This window comes from Tigriopus californicus, chromosome 6 (assembly GCF_007210705.1).
Source record: "Tigriopus californicus strain San Diego chromosome 6, Tcal_SD_v2.1, whole genome shotgun sequence".
In the NCBI taxonomy this organism is placed as follows: Eukaryota; Metazoa; Arthropoda; class Copepoda; order Harpacticoida; family Harpacticidae; genus Tigriopus; species Tigriopus californicus.
In genome coordinates this window covers 12,592,773-12,606,683 of record NC_081445.1, presented here as the reverse complement: position 1 = coordinate 12,606,683, position 13,911 = coordinate 12,592,773, and the positions used below count along the sequence as shown (strand labels likewise).

Below are 13,911 nucleotides of genomic sequence, written 5' to 3'. Positions count from 1 at the left end.
AATATTTCATCATAGTTCTTGGGAACCTTCAGTAAGCTTGGTTGTTGCCAGAGCAGGTTCACTTGCAGCAATTTTTGTGCTGCCCCGCAGTGACTCTTGATCATTGGAAAGAAGTTCTGACACCAGAGAGTCAATTCATTATTGGAACCGGGCCCAGTCTCCTCCCCTTTGGAATGGAACCAATTTAGGCCATCACAGATTGACAGGTTGGGTTGATGAGGATCCTCATCCATAGCTGAAGCACCACTGACTTTTGTGATGGGCGTGGCTGATGGTGCCAGATCCAGGTACTCCAATAGCTGGGTGAATTCTCTGTTGTCTAGGTAGATTTGAGGAATGTCTTCCTCAAAGACGTACTTCTTAATTAAGGAGGCAATCCTCAAGTAGGGAAGTGCCAATTCTTGAGCACTCTCCTCCAGATCAGAGACCTCTAATCCCAATATATCCTCTCCCAGGGACATCTGATCATTATCACTCTTCAATAAGGAAAGGATTGGTTATGTTGATGCATCTCTAATGCCCTAGCCTAGTACAGAAATGGAATTATCCTTACCAAATAAAGACCTTGGGCCTCCATCAAAGAAATGACATGACCAAGGTTGCAGTTCAATGACTTTCCTTGGGGATCCTTTTTGAAGGCTTCCTTCAGATCATCTCTCTCTTTGAGACTCAGACCACAGGTAAGCCGGACCAAGATCTGGACCACGTTCAAGTTGAAACAGGCCTTTGTGATTGTGTCAAAGTAGGCTTTCTCCATGTTGGTGGGTAGCAACAATAAGAAGTGCAACATAAGGGTAAGGGGATCTTGAAGGAGCAACGGAACGTCTCTCTGCTTAGGGATCATGGGATGAGTGGTTCTTACGCCTTCCGGCAGCTTCCATTGTCCCGTGATCTGTCCCCACTCTTCAGCCAAGGATCGACTCGGCCATGCATTCATATGAATACCAAGGACATGAAGTAACGGCACTGAAATAGGGGTTAAGATCTTTTCAATTGTTGCAGGTTACAACAAAAATGGAACACCTCTTGGGTGTCATTGTCTTCAAGACAGAATATTCATTTGTGGAAAATATTTCGCAATGTTTCTATCAATGTCATTTATTATGTTGTGGAAATGAGCTAAGGGAGAATTCAAAACAAATAGAGGATATCAACATTTTTCAATGTTACACCAAAAGCAATCACTTTCTTGTATGGAACTTGTCAACAAGGATTCCTTAAAAATTTACGAAAGATATCAAGATATTTCTTATGAAACGTTCCCCTCTCCTTGACCGATAATTTTCTATCTTTTTGGAGCCAATGGAGCTCTTCACACCTATACTGTTTTTATTGTAATAAGATTCACCTAAGGCCAAAAACAAGCTTGCCTGGAACTTTCTAAAACATACCAACCCAACCTCGTAACCACTATTAAGGCTTTAAAAAGCAAAAGCACCCACATGCACTCAAAGTTTTACTCACCAAAGCAGAACTTAGGCTTATTGACGTGTGCAGCCTGACTCAGCCCTGTGGCCCCAGCTCCTTGGGTTTCCACCAAAGACCCGCCTCGTTGAACGAGATCCACCTCGAGGTTGGTCCGAGCAATGGAACTGATGAAGTTGGTGATAGCCTGCGTGGGGTGATTGGTCTTGTCCATTCGATATTGGGGCAGCGTGGTCTTGGTCAGGAACTCCATCACGTGCGACATCTCTGCCCGAAGCTGAGTGGCACCTGGCTTCTGGAATGAAAAAAAAAATGAGGAATGAGACGATGTGCTCTCCTCTCTGAAGATTGACTAGAGGGCTTACCAAATGAACGAAATCTTCGGAGAGCAACTGGTGGATTTTGGAAGACACTTGATTCATTTGCAGGTTCGGATCCCCAACGAACCTGGTGGCGGGAAGATTGGGGGGATCGGGAGGCACGGGCAGTAAAGAGTTGGCCATTTGTCGACACACCGGACAAATGAACTCGCCATGATCGGTATCCAGGGCCTAAAACGAATTGAAAGCAAAAAGTGTGAACGTCGGCTAATAACAAGCATGGTCGCACTGACTTGTCTTTACCTGGTCTCTTGTGACTCTCATTTGATGTTTCAAGGTCTCGCAATAACTCTGACGGCAGTCGTAATGCATGTGATGGCCACATGATTGCACGTGGATCCCACCTTTCCATCCTCGGTTCATGGACAAAAGGACAGATTGGTGGTCAAAGTGTTGAAGCATCATTTGGAATCGCTCCTCATGCTCCATGCCCAAGGAATCTTCCGTGGGATGAGGCAAAGAATCCACCATATCCTCACTGGTCGGCAACAACAGATGAGTATTTTCGCGATGTTTGTGGGCCAAAACTGATGTTGACTAAAACAAGGAAGAGGGGAATAATCAAATGATAAAGGCGAGAAGGCTCTCCAGGACTTCATACAAGCCAGAGTGTTGATAAGAGGAACGTGCAAGTTTGATTGACTTTTTTTTGGCATATTTGTTCACTTTGTCATACCTGGATTAAAGTGACGAGACCAATGGGTCGGTCTTCACTAGCGGGAGATTCTAGTCGGCAATGGCAGCAATGATATTGCTTGACATCTCGTTTCACGTCCATTCCGTCATCCGGACCGGCATCAGCTCCTTGAGAGGTGGACGCCTCGCTTTGACTTTCATCGTCTTTGTCAGTGGTGTCTTGACAAGAGTTCTCTTCAAACCTTTTCCGTTGAGCAGCCAATTGCTCCATCAGTTTCCTTTGCCGTTCCTGAAATAGATGATAATCTTTTATTTCTCCAATAAAGGGTTCCCAAGGAGGGGCAACATTGACAAAAATAGTGCATTAGCCAATTTTCATATGACATAATTCATACATAGGTGCGCTCTGATCTTCTGAATGGTTTGGCATTCGATCTAATGAAGCCAGCCTTTCTCTGATCTAATTGAGTCCTTCAGTTACATAATTGGAATGCTACTTTTGAGAGAAAGTCCTTTCCAAATACCAGTGTTTATCAATGACCAAGCATCAAGCAAAAAGATCTTTGAAGAAGCTATAAAAATATGGACAATGCCATTCATAAAGGCGAAAGGGAAGATTAACTGAAATAGAAAGTTCAAAACAAAACATGTTTTCAAAGCCGAAAAAAAAGAGTTCTTGGCGCACGATTATGGTTACGGAATTAAGCCACGATACCTTAGCCTTCTTTTTCTTCATTTCGGTTTCCCTTCGCTCGGCTTCCTCCTCGACTCGAGCTTCTTGCTTGTGATGGTCGGGCCAAACGATCTTTCGACTGGCCTCGATGCTCTCAGCACACGACTCGTCCATTTCATGGATCCGATCCAGGACCTTTTCGATGAAGAAACAAGCGTCTCCAACGCGAGATTCCCGATAATCTTTGGTCACCGAAGGTCCGGATCGCTTGTCCAAAGCGACGTAGCTGTCAGGTTTACCCGAGTACTTTGAGTGGAGCTTGAGCAATAGCGTTATGATGCTCTCATTGAGCAAGGTCACTTTGCCACGGTTCTTTTGGCGGGTGGATTGACGTCCCGCAAATCTTGAGGTAGAGGAGAACACTCCATCTTGGGTCAAGGCCGGATTCACTAAAAGTGGCGAGTTTCAAGTTCATTGAAAATAGCACTTTTGCTTTCTGTTTGAATGAATAGGCTCACTTACCGGTTAGACCAATCTCTGGAAAGTCTTGTTGAATTTCGGGCAGCATGGGTGAAGACGATGAAGATCTTCTACAAAGTAATGAAAATAGCAATTCAATGATGAAATAATTTCGACTGTGCCGAGACTGGAAATACATTCAGTTCATATAGTTATATAATTGAGTAGTTATGTACTTACTCTTGGGTTAAGGCCGTTTGTGGAACAAGTTCTTTGCCTCCACTTGCTGAAGGGCCCGTTAAGGCCAGCTGTTGTGGAGGAGGAGGCCGTTGTTGTTGTTGTTGTTGCTGTTGTTGAAGGTGTTGGCCATGACCTCGCTCTGCATTATTGGTTGCAATCGATTGCAATATCACATCTAGTTCTAGAAAGAGAACCAAAGACCTCGCATAAGATTCATGCACAATGGTGCGGACGTCAGGGACAATGAATGGTCTTACGATCAGGATCCACGTCCATGCTCTGGACGGGTTCCAGGGTGTTGGACTCATCAACATCCCCCGGAATGCTGCCAAGATCATCCTCGAGGCTGCTCTGACGGTCAGGGTTGCCATGGGCCGGCTCAACGCTATTGGGCTCATGAGAATTGGAGAATATCACAGTGATGAAATGACGAAGGTTGGCCGACAACCAATCGGTGGGATACCACGTGTCGTATTGCAGATCCACAGGCTCACTCGACATGAACCAAGGTTTGCTCACAGCAATCTCCTGCAAATAATGGATTATAGACTTGAGAGGCTGGACTCAGGTTTTCCGGTTTTTTAGGTAACAGCTAGATTGGTGTTGATACATGTCCTCTACTGAATTTTCATTAATCTTTTCTGGCATAATCAAAGGTAATAGTTGTCTTCAAAATGTGATAGTACTGCTTTAACGTGCAGTTTCATTTACAGTCATTTCTTCTTTGAGGATGTATTATTTCATAAAACACTATTTTCCCCCTCAATTAAACACTGCTCCTGTATGCGATTGAAATATACTTTTGCTAAATTATTTTTTATTTATTTCAACCGTCCTGCATATTCGGATTTATTTTTCGTGGAAAAATATTTCTTTGAATAACAATTTTACGACATCGAAAATCTTGACCAGGGCTGCGAAGAGTTGATGATAAGACTCCCGTTGTTATACGTACCTAACAATGAACTTTTCAATGCAACCGTTGCTCCTTACCAATTTACGCTTAGAAAGAAGAGCAGTCTTTCATTTGGAGGTGCAAAAAATGTTTTGGACTTGGGCCAATCTAATGGCTCGTTTTCATCCTTGCTTTTGAGCGGCTTCATTTTGTTCTCACCAGAGATTTTCAAAGTATCTTGAATTCCATCGTTACTTGATGGGGAGCTCAAGTCGCTTTTAACTACAAAGAACTTTCATGTTTATGCATTCCTACGTTCCAAATAAAAGTCAACTCATGACGCCATCACTTTTTCTTGCACGTTTTTCAGAGACGCGATGAGGTAAATTCAACCAAACAAGGGTTTATGTAGAACACATTCGTACTATGGAATTTCTTCATCCCAATACCGAATATCACTTAGGTTTCCCTCGGACTAATTCAATTTCGAATTACAGCCAAACATCAGCTACTAAGTCCAACTGCGTTACAAAACTTCAAAGAACCCAATGTTTTTCGCTGAAGTTTGAAGAATTCGTCTCTTCTGGACAAATTTTTTAGCAATGGAATGGAATGTAAATAAATCGAGAATTCTCAGAATGCTCTGACGGATTAGTCTCAATTGATCAAGAGAAAACATTATACACTTACCGTGCCAGAGTATCCCTCTTTTTGAGGATAAGTCACAGCCAACTCGAGCAGATGCACGGCCACAGAGGTGATGAAGTCATTGATTTTTTGACCATGAACAGCCTTGTGAAGTAGGTTGAAGATCAGTCCATGTGAGTATTCTGGAATTGAACATGCATGTAACAACCTAAATCCAGGCCTTGCATCAACACTCGCTTGCTTACTTGAATGGAGGATTTTTCTGGGGTCCTCAAATCCATCGTCCACAGGAGAAGGCAACCTCCACGGAGGCCACGGACTTGTCACTGTCTTTGACCGGAACGAGTCGCTTTCATATCGGGTTTTAGCACTAGTCGGAAAAATCCAGGAAAATATCACGCAACCTGTCCATGATTTATTGTAGAATAATGTTCGACTTACAAATGGTTGAACCGTTCTATAGAACTTTGGAACTCGCGTCCATGGACCGCCCTAAGCAGGACGTAAATGGGGTCGTACATCTCTTCCCAAACATGAGGTTTGGGCAGATACATCCCTTGCTGCATGTTTCCGCTGGCCTCAAACCTGGGCTCACTGAATTGCGCCACTTCGCCCAAGACACTAAATTTAGCCAATGATTGTGAGGTGGTTACTGAGTGTTAAGCGGGCCTACTGAAGATGATGTTTGAACTTACTTATTGAAGAGTTCCAGGGGACATGGAGTCCCACATTTCTCGGGCATATGTTCATAGAGCATGGAGTGTGTTTTATCCCCCATGCAGAGCAAAGAAACCATTTCAACCCGGGCCAGGATTTCTTCACTCAAACCCAAATTGGTTCGGAGAGATATCAGGGACAAAAGGAAGATCAGAGAGGATTCGATCATCTGTAGTTCTTGGTCGGTATCACGATAGGAGCGTGAACTTGTCTTGCGACTGAATTCCGACAACAACAGCCAATCCTTGATTTGGAACCTACAACAAGATGTGACAATGAAGGTATATTGGTCTAATTCTAAAATTTGAATAAACAAATATGATATACTGACCTGTCCAGTACAGTGCTCAAGAAGTCCTCAGTTCTGAGTTGCGTGGCACACACTTGGAGGAGGAAGATGTCGGCATCCACCATGGATCTGCAGAAATGGCATTGGAGGTATGTCATGACCTGACCTTTGATCTGAAGTCCGTTTCTGACCCAAAGGCCGCACATTATTTCGTGCACAGCAGTCTGTAAGCAAAAAAGGGCATATTCTTAAGTGATTCACGGTGAGCGCACTTGCATAATTTCTAAGAATGTAAAGGAGGCTTTTCGGAATGTCGACCGACATTCGGAGAAGAATCTGTGCTTTTCAAGAGAAATACTCGCTTCGAACGGAAATATACAACGTCCACAATTTAAAAAAAAGCCAGTTCAAAGACTGGCCACATCCCTGTTATCAGCGTTTCTCATCCATCCCAAATAAGACATTTGTTGGAAAAAAATGACTCATTTTCATTCGGAAAGTAGACCATTTCATCAGGATCTCTATAATGTGTGTTTATTTGTCCACAAAATTGAGGTCTATGTAACATTTTCTAAATATCATTCTCTTCATATTGTAAAGCTAAAAACGAACTTATAAAAGAAACTCGAGTCGGCATACTCAATTAACATTTAAATATTCGTAGGGCTTATGTAGGCGTTGATCCAGTAGCAGGATTTAAGTCAGACTTTGGACAAGTTTGTGACTAAAATTCCCGATCAACCTTATATCTAAGGGTGAGCCAGATCAGCCAACTCCAATTCGTTGGTCGATCAAATGATAAAGGTCAAGTAAAATGAATAATTTTCTCTTCTTGAACTGCTGGGATTCCAATCCCAGTACAGGCAAGAAAGTACGCGAAAAAATATGTGCTTAACAAAATTCATATTCAGGTTCATTTTGTAAAATGCTCTTCAGTTAGCGTTGTGGACAGAATTGAGGCTACAAAAGAAAGATAATTGCTATTAATCCGAAAACGCTAGAATGACAATTTAGAAAAGGAAATGTATTGCCATCAATGCTTCCATACAGATGAACAATACTCAAAAATGATAACTCTTTCCTAGGCTTTAGTATTACCCACAAGTTTTAAAGTAAGTCAGTTGCCAAAATCAAGTTATATTTCGTATTGAGATCCTCCATCAAATAGACACTTGAAATAAACATTGATGAATACACATCAACTAGCCTGAATCTTCATCTGCTGATCCAAAATACGCACAATACATTCCATTTTGAGCACACCTTTTAACACCGTCTATAAAATTTCTATAATCAATTTTTGACCAATATTATCATGACTACACTACAAATGAGAATGAACTTCCAGAATGAATCAGGCGTTAGGATCATTATACAATTCTTAGTCTCTCACTGCTCAATGGATATCGAAGAAATGTTCCCTTTTGTGATCTAGTTCAACATGAATCTAGATATCCAGGCAGGTAAAATGAAATGGTGCCAGAAGTCACTCAGACTCCTTCCTATTCAACGTAACTCGTTGGTCGGTAAAATAAAACAAAGAGCGGCTTGAGCGACCAGACCATTTCGTGTTGAGCATTGTCAGAGGTAGGATCAAAATCTAGTATGCACTGAACAGTTCATAAACCTTCGTTCCCTCCGTCGAATTCTGGGAAACGTCGACCATGTAACGCTTCACAGATTTCTTCCAAACACCGAACAGACTAGTGTATTCATTCACGACTTCTTGGTTATCTGGACGAATCAAATATCGATAGATTCCCGTCCTTGAAACGAGAAGTCTTTATTTCTAAATAGCATTTCTAGGTGAAAATAAACCAAGCGAATCAACTCCACCATAGGCGGTGACTCAGAACCTCAGCAGGCCTAGGCCTACAACAACACAACAGGCTCGCTTTTAGCAATTCGATCTCGATAACCTGCCATTGGATTCATTGTCGTCACGGAAACATGAAAGACTCTGAAAATCCTCATTCATTTCAGATCACAATGCAAGTGAGTCGACTTCAGTTTTACCTCGGGACTCTCATTTTGGGCTTGAGCCTTTTTGCTCCCGAAACGGAAGCAATTGCGGCAGAGGTCACAGAAATCATCGGAGTGGTTCGTTTGGGCGTGAGTGTGGTGGAATATATGTATAACGTCTTTGCTCAGATCGCCAAAGACCCCAATGTTCAAGACATCGACATTTTGGGTATGCTGAACATTGACATGTTTTGCCGTTGGTGCTAGCACTGTTTACAATGATTTCGTTTTTTAAGGAAAGGGGAAACGGGATTTGGACAAAGAGCTCTTGGACGAGTATTATCTGATATCAATTGCTTTGGATCGTTTGGCTGAGAGCAATATTGGGGTGGAAACCACCATTCGGCAATTGCAACATAACCTCCCTCAAATCATAAGGTAACCCGGAAAACTTATTCTGCAGAGGTTGCGAGAGTAGAAAGAAAAATATTCCAAATAATACAAAAAAGGCATTCAAAAGCAGCAATCAAATTTTTCTATTGGATATCAAACACAGATTTGAATTAACGAGTATGCAAACTAGAGGGGCAAAAAACAATTTGGAAGTGTCAAATGGACAAAACATTGCAATTTGAGATGTCTAAGCAATATTACTAAACAACCTCGAAGCGGAAATACCGCCATCTTTTCCATTCGTCTAGTTGAAAAATCGTACTTGCCCGTGCAAACTTGACTTGAATCGGGAGTTCGGAGAAATTCTGCCCATGTGATAAAGAGACTCTCATGTCACTTGAGTTGGGTTCAGAATGTGGACCAAGGGTGAGCTTTTAGTCATTTTTCTCCACTACGAAGCAGTATTTGGACATCAATTCACGATTCCCTGGCCATTAAGGGACAGGTATGTTGGAATGAAGAAGATGTAAACCACATCTAGCTCATCAATTTACATTCTTTACAAGATGAAATTCAAGTCCAATATTCTCAATCAGTTTTTAAGTGGGACACGTGATTTTGACTGATGTATTTTTCCGTTTTTCTCTTCCATCAGACGAGAGTTTAAACTGGATCGGATAGACAGCATTGTGCGAGCTCTTTCCTCCAGTTACAAAACCTTCGAATACTATCAAGAATATGCCGATCAGATCAACAGTCTCACACTCCAGGATTTTGCCACCAGTGCCACCAGCCATGGCCTCGGATCCATCCGCTTCCATCTCAACGAGCTCCACTCCTTGGTGGTTCCCAAGGGTGGGATTTTGGGAGATGTGGGCATTTTCGATCTTCTTTCCAACGGAGTTGAGGCAAGTCTAGTGTGCCTAGCCTTTGCTTACATTAAACCGCTGATATTCTAAGACGTAGAAGGTAGGGCGCATTCGGCTTATTCGCACCCTCTCGAGTCGCGCCAAAGGACAAATTAGCACCTAGGAACAACTCCAATAACTTGGCTATGCACGAGATCTCTCAACCGTCCAACACAATCCAGAATGAGGCTAGTCAAGTGTCCGATGAGTAAACAAAGAAACTCCATTTACAACCTTTGAACGGAGTCAGCTTATTTCTATAAGAAGGCCAACAGATCAACGGTGATCTTCAGTATCAATTGATTCACCACTGGAGCAAGCCATTGTGTACCATGGCCTTTACCGATCGGGTACGATTTTGCCTGATTTTCGTATTGTTGACCTGGCATGATGTCCGGGAATCACCGATGGTCCGCCGGAGTTTCCTTCTCCTTCTCCAACATCACCATCTAACACCACATTCACGACAAGAGATATCGTTCATTTGCAACAAGAAGTCATGAACGACATTGATGGTCTTTGAATATCGTCAGGAATGAGAGAAAAAGCTGGAATTACAACCTGTGAAACACGAAGCAGAGTATTTACTAAACTATCATCGAAACCAGACCAAAGAAAAATTGGAAAAAATGGAGAAGCTCTTTAACATTTACCTAGTGGGCGCTAATGGTATTACACACGAGGGATCTAAAGATTTACCAGTGCACCTAAGTGGGCCTCCATTGCCAAAGAAATATGGACAGCTTACAAAAACTTTACAATAAGTTTGTTAATGACTTGACACACATAACAAAGCTGAATATGAGACCTTTGCATGGGATATCCTTGTCCGAATGAATGGTGCAATACAAGACTGAATATACAAGGAACAAAAGCTTTACAACGAAATACGAGGGCCGCAAGGGTGAAGAAGCTCAAGCCACATACCTTCGTCAAAAAAATTAACTGATTTCTCTTTGCAGGGTCATCAATACATTTGTTTCCATGGAACAGTCGCCTCACCAGCTGATCTACAATTTATCACAAGTTATTGCACTGGCAGAAATCAAAGGCTATGCCATGATCCAAATTCAGCTATATGACCTGGGGATCACAAAAGACTATACTTCCAATAGAATCCGAAGAGACAGAAGACGGCTTTTGAAAATCAGGCCATGAGAAGCTCCTGGTGGCCAATCGAGTCTTGGAGAATATGAGCACCAAATATTGGAAGTGTGATCCCCTTTCAAACATGAAGAGTCCCGGACCTTTATCCGCATGACCAACTTTTACAGGTACGCCGTGTTATTCCCATTGAAGTGAACTTTCCAAAAACAGTTTTTGAGGGTATTTCTAGGGTATGTTGAAAACGAGGCAGATATACACCCAGAGAGCTCATGCAAGGATGAGTGTTCTGACTTCATCACCGGGCACAAAATCAGAAGATGCACCCGAGATCGCATCTGTTTCCACCAAATCGATGTGAAGGGGTCGAGTCTACGATTGCAGTCTTTTTGACCGGGATGCGGATTTTTGCTTCTCTGCGATCAATACCGACGATATGACTAACGTAAAATACGAAGATGGCACTCTCTTGGCAAATACGACCGATGCCACAGTATGTTTTTACTTTCAACATTGCAATTTTAAACAGGGATCGTTCCAATGCGGGGTTTATTTGTTCTTGCAGATGGGCAAGAACTAAGGTGGATTCTTGGTGCGTTTTCCATACCATTGTTCCAGTGCGTTTGCAAATGTGACGCTGAGGGTCCCACTTCGAATCGATATTGGTCTTTGAAGCCCCTGACAGCTGATTTAGATCAAGGCATGGTCCGTCACGGGAGTCCGTTTTGTCAAGCGAAACCGAGTGATCCAAATGGACATTGAACAAGCTCAAGCCTTACCCGAAGGTAAGAAATAATTTGGAAATAATTTTTTCCATATGCCAACTTTTAAGAGAAGGAACAATGAAAGTAGGCAATTTGTTACATTTTGAATGCCCTCCCAGCTGAATTAGACAGACGAGGTTCCGAGTTGCAAAATTTTGTCTCGAACACAAGAATTGCAAATACTCTCGAAACCGAGTGCCAGTTTCATGAAAAATTACCATAAATGGTGTTCGAATTGTTTTAGGAGGGTTAATGAAACCACCAAGGGCTGAAATTGGCTTCAAGTCTAATATAATCCAAAGCAACTCCAGAAGAGATTTCACACCATGAGTTATAGGTCCAGAGATATTGATTTTGGACCTCCCTTGAGGTTCCAAACATTCTGTGGTAACTGGAATTCGATTCAGGGATTTGGGTGGCCATATCAATATGGAGATTCAAGGCTACCCCCATTGAGTTCCTCACTGGGCAATCTTAAAGAGGAACAATCGGTTTGGATTGGAATGATAACACTCCTCCGTTTCGTCAAACCCTCGAAAATATCAACATATAATACAACCAGATGTTCCCACAGAAACCACATCTCCAGGATCATGCCCGATGACAACCAGTTTGTCAGATTCGACACTTCGATGTGCATAAAGATGTGAGTGCACATACCATAAATCTATTTTTCCATGTAAATCTATAACAAGTCCCCATGCATATCCAATTCAGGCAATGCAAATGACCATCCCGTACATCGATGCCCAACCCAGCACTACCAATCCAGGTAGCTGGCTCTCCGGATTGGGCCTGTATTACAAAGGTAGAAACGCTACGGTGGTTTCGTGGGACCCTATGATCCAAACTTTTGACTTCAGTGGGCATTTATTGCCTAAAGAGAACAAAACCCCAAGATTGACATGGAGCCTATGAAGGCGAGCGGTACGTTCGTGTTTTGTCCCGCAAGGCGACAGGCCTGATTCTGATATTGCATCTGAATAAAGATACTGTTACATCATATACGTTAAATACATGTCATGATATCACTAAGAAAGAAACACCTCGACATCCTGCCGAGAGTTGGCGAAGATTGATTGAAGTTCAGAGAAGAAAGAAACACCCTGCACGATGCGGTTTGTGGAGTATTCCGTTGCTTCTAGCCCAGTCAAACTCGTTGCAGTCTAGCGTAGGCCTGCCCTTTCACCGAGAGCCCTGCTACACATTGATAAAAGTGTAAGATTTGCTAAAAAAAGTATTGATCGATGTTCGAAAAAAACTTTCATAAACGGTGGACAAATGGGACATCTATACTTGAAGTAGAGAAGACCGCGTTAGATCAAAATCCTTACATTCTTCGGTCAGTCGACTACTCAATCAGCCTTCGAAATGTAAAGCATATCAATGAGTTATTAACTTCACCTAAATTCAAGAGTGACGTGGGTGTGGTGGTTATGCATAGTTCCCTAGAGACAATCTCTCCCCAATTTTCTCAGGAAACTTTAAGTCATTGATGACTAATCTTTGTTGAATCATCCTGTTTACCTTCGTGTTACAAATTGGTTATTGTCATGCTCTATTCTATCACAAAGCAGGGATAAAACTGAATACATGTTCCTTCTCATGCAATTTTTTCAAACCAAATCCACTATGACACTTGGGAATTAATCAATAACCACAGATTTGAATATTGTCCATCTGAAAATATTTATCCAGTTATGAATCTCTTCACTGGCAGCAGATATTGCGTCACAGACTTGTTTGCAAGAATTAGATCATCAAAAACTATAGTCATTTAATTATTAGACAATGGAAGTTCGCCAGTTGAGGATCTTGCACAAAGTACTATTCACCAAGGTTACTATCAGACCCAGGACATTAGTAGCAATAACTTATTACGAACCTTTTAATCTATTGTCAGTCATAATTCAAAAATTATAAAGCTAGATATTATGTAGCACATAAGATGTAATAGGCACTGTTAGGACTATCCAATTAGAGGACGCCCCCTGTTGTTCAAATCTAAGCACCCAAATCCTGCAGGTCATCTGAGGAGTAATCTGGTATTTTTTGCTTCTCTTGGGCACAGCTTTGTCCCCTGCTTGTACATTTTCTCCAATCACAACGACTGTTCAGACAATTGCTCACCTCATGAGAGCCGTATTCAACTTGTAGGGTTGGGGGGCACAGCCAATTGTGGCTTCTCCAGGCCGCGGTGCACCCTCCAGCACCCAATGACAACAAGTTGAGAAAAATTAAGCAGTTCAATAATGCTGAATATATTATTGGTTCGGAAATAACTTATTTACCACTGCCCTTTCCCCAAATAATCATAAATGTTGAATATTCTGAAGCAATCATTTTTGGTGCCAAATAGGTTCTTTGCAACGACTCTGTGAAGCCGACCGCTTGGTGACAGTGTTTCAACTTAGACGT

General features: G+C 42.2%; 2 protein-coding genes across 3 annotated transcripts in view; one reads left to right on the top strand and one right to left on the bottom strand.

Annotated features, from left to right (window-relative positions):
* LOC131881517 (E3 ubiquitin-protein ligase Ubr3-like) overlaps window positions 1-13,911 on the bottom strand; it is a 28,879-nt gene that overhangs the window by 1,253 nt on the left and 13,715 nt on the right. The window contains exons 11-25 of the mRNA XM_059228404.1: window positions 6,405-6,586; window positions 6,052-6,330; window positions 5,798-5,977; window positions 5,602-5,726; window positions 5,399-5,538; window positions 4,071-4,341; window positions 3,814-3,994; window positions 3,637-3,704; window positions 3,157-3,563; window positions 2,482-2,730; window positions 2,049-2,342; window positions 1,791-1,976; window positions 1,465-1,720; window positions 554-966; window positions 27-476 (exon numbers count right to left, since the gene is read on the bottom strand). Of these exons, the coding sequence (XP_059084387.1) occupies window positions 27-476; window positions 554-966; window positions 1,465-1,720; window positions 1,791-1,976; window positions 2,049-2,342; window positions 2,482-2,730; window positions 3,157-3,563; window positions 3,637-3,704; window positions 3,814-3,994; window positions 4,071-4,341; window positions 5,399-5,538; window positions 5,602-5,726; window positions 5,798-5,977; window positions 6,052-6,330; window positions 6,405-6,586 (3,681 nt within the window). The remainder of the gene's footprint in view (window positions 1-26; window positions 477-553; window positions 967-1,464; window positions 1,721-1,790; window positions 1,977-2,048; window positions 2,343-2,481; window positions 2,731-3,156; window positions 3,564-3,636; window positions 3,705-3,813; window positions 3,995-4,070; window positions 4,342-5,398; window positions 5,539-5,601; window positions 5,727-5,797; window positions 5,978-6,051; window positions 6,331-6,404; window positions 6,587-13,911) is intronic.
* On the top strand, window positions 7,867-10,714 carry LOC131881513 (uncharacterized). Of its 2 annotated transcripts, XM_059228401.1 has the most exons (5): window positions 7,867-7,949; window positions 8,346-8,553; window positions 8,621-8,762; window positions 9,373-9,625; window positions 10,588-10,714. In XM_059228401.1, exons 2-5 carry the CDS (start codon window positions 8,352-8,354, stop codon window positions 10,705-10,707), a joined length of 717 nt encoding a protein of 238 aa, XP_059084384.1. In that variant the 5' UTR covers window positions 7,867-7,949; window positions 8,346-8,351; the 3' UTR covers window positions 10,708-10,714. The 2 variants fall into 2 exon arrangements, with proteins under 2 accessions (XP_059084384.1, XP_059084383.1); XM_059228400.1 differs by lacking the exon at window positions 7,867-7,949 and having other exon boundaries at window positions 8,078-8,553.

Bases quoted from the DNA above. Each gene is read 5' to 3' on its own strand.
- LOC131881513 (XM_059228400.1), top strand. From the start codon at position 8,313: ATGAAAGACTCTGAAAATCCTCATTCATTTCAGATCACAATGCAAGTG. The intron at 8,554-8,620 runs GTATGCTGAACA...TCGTTTTTTAAG, and splicing joins TCAAGACATCGACATTTTGG to GAAAGGGGAAACGGGATTTG. The intron at 8,763-9,372 runs GTAACCCGGAAA...CTCTTCCATCAG, and splicing joins AACCTCCCTCAAATCATAAG to ACGAGAGTTTAAACTGGATC.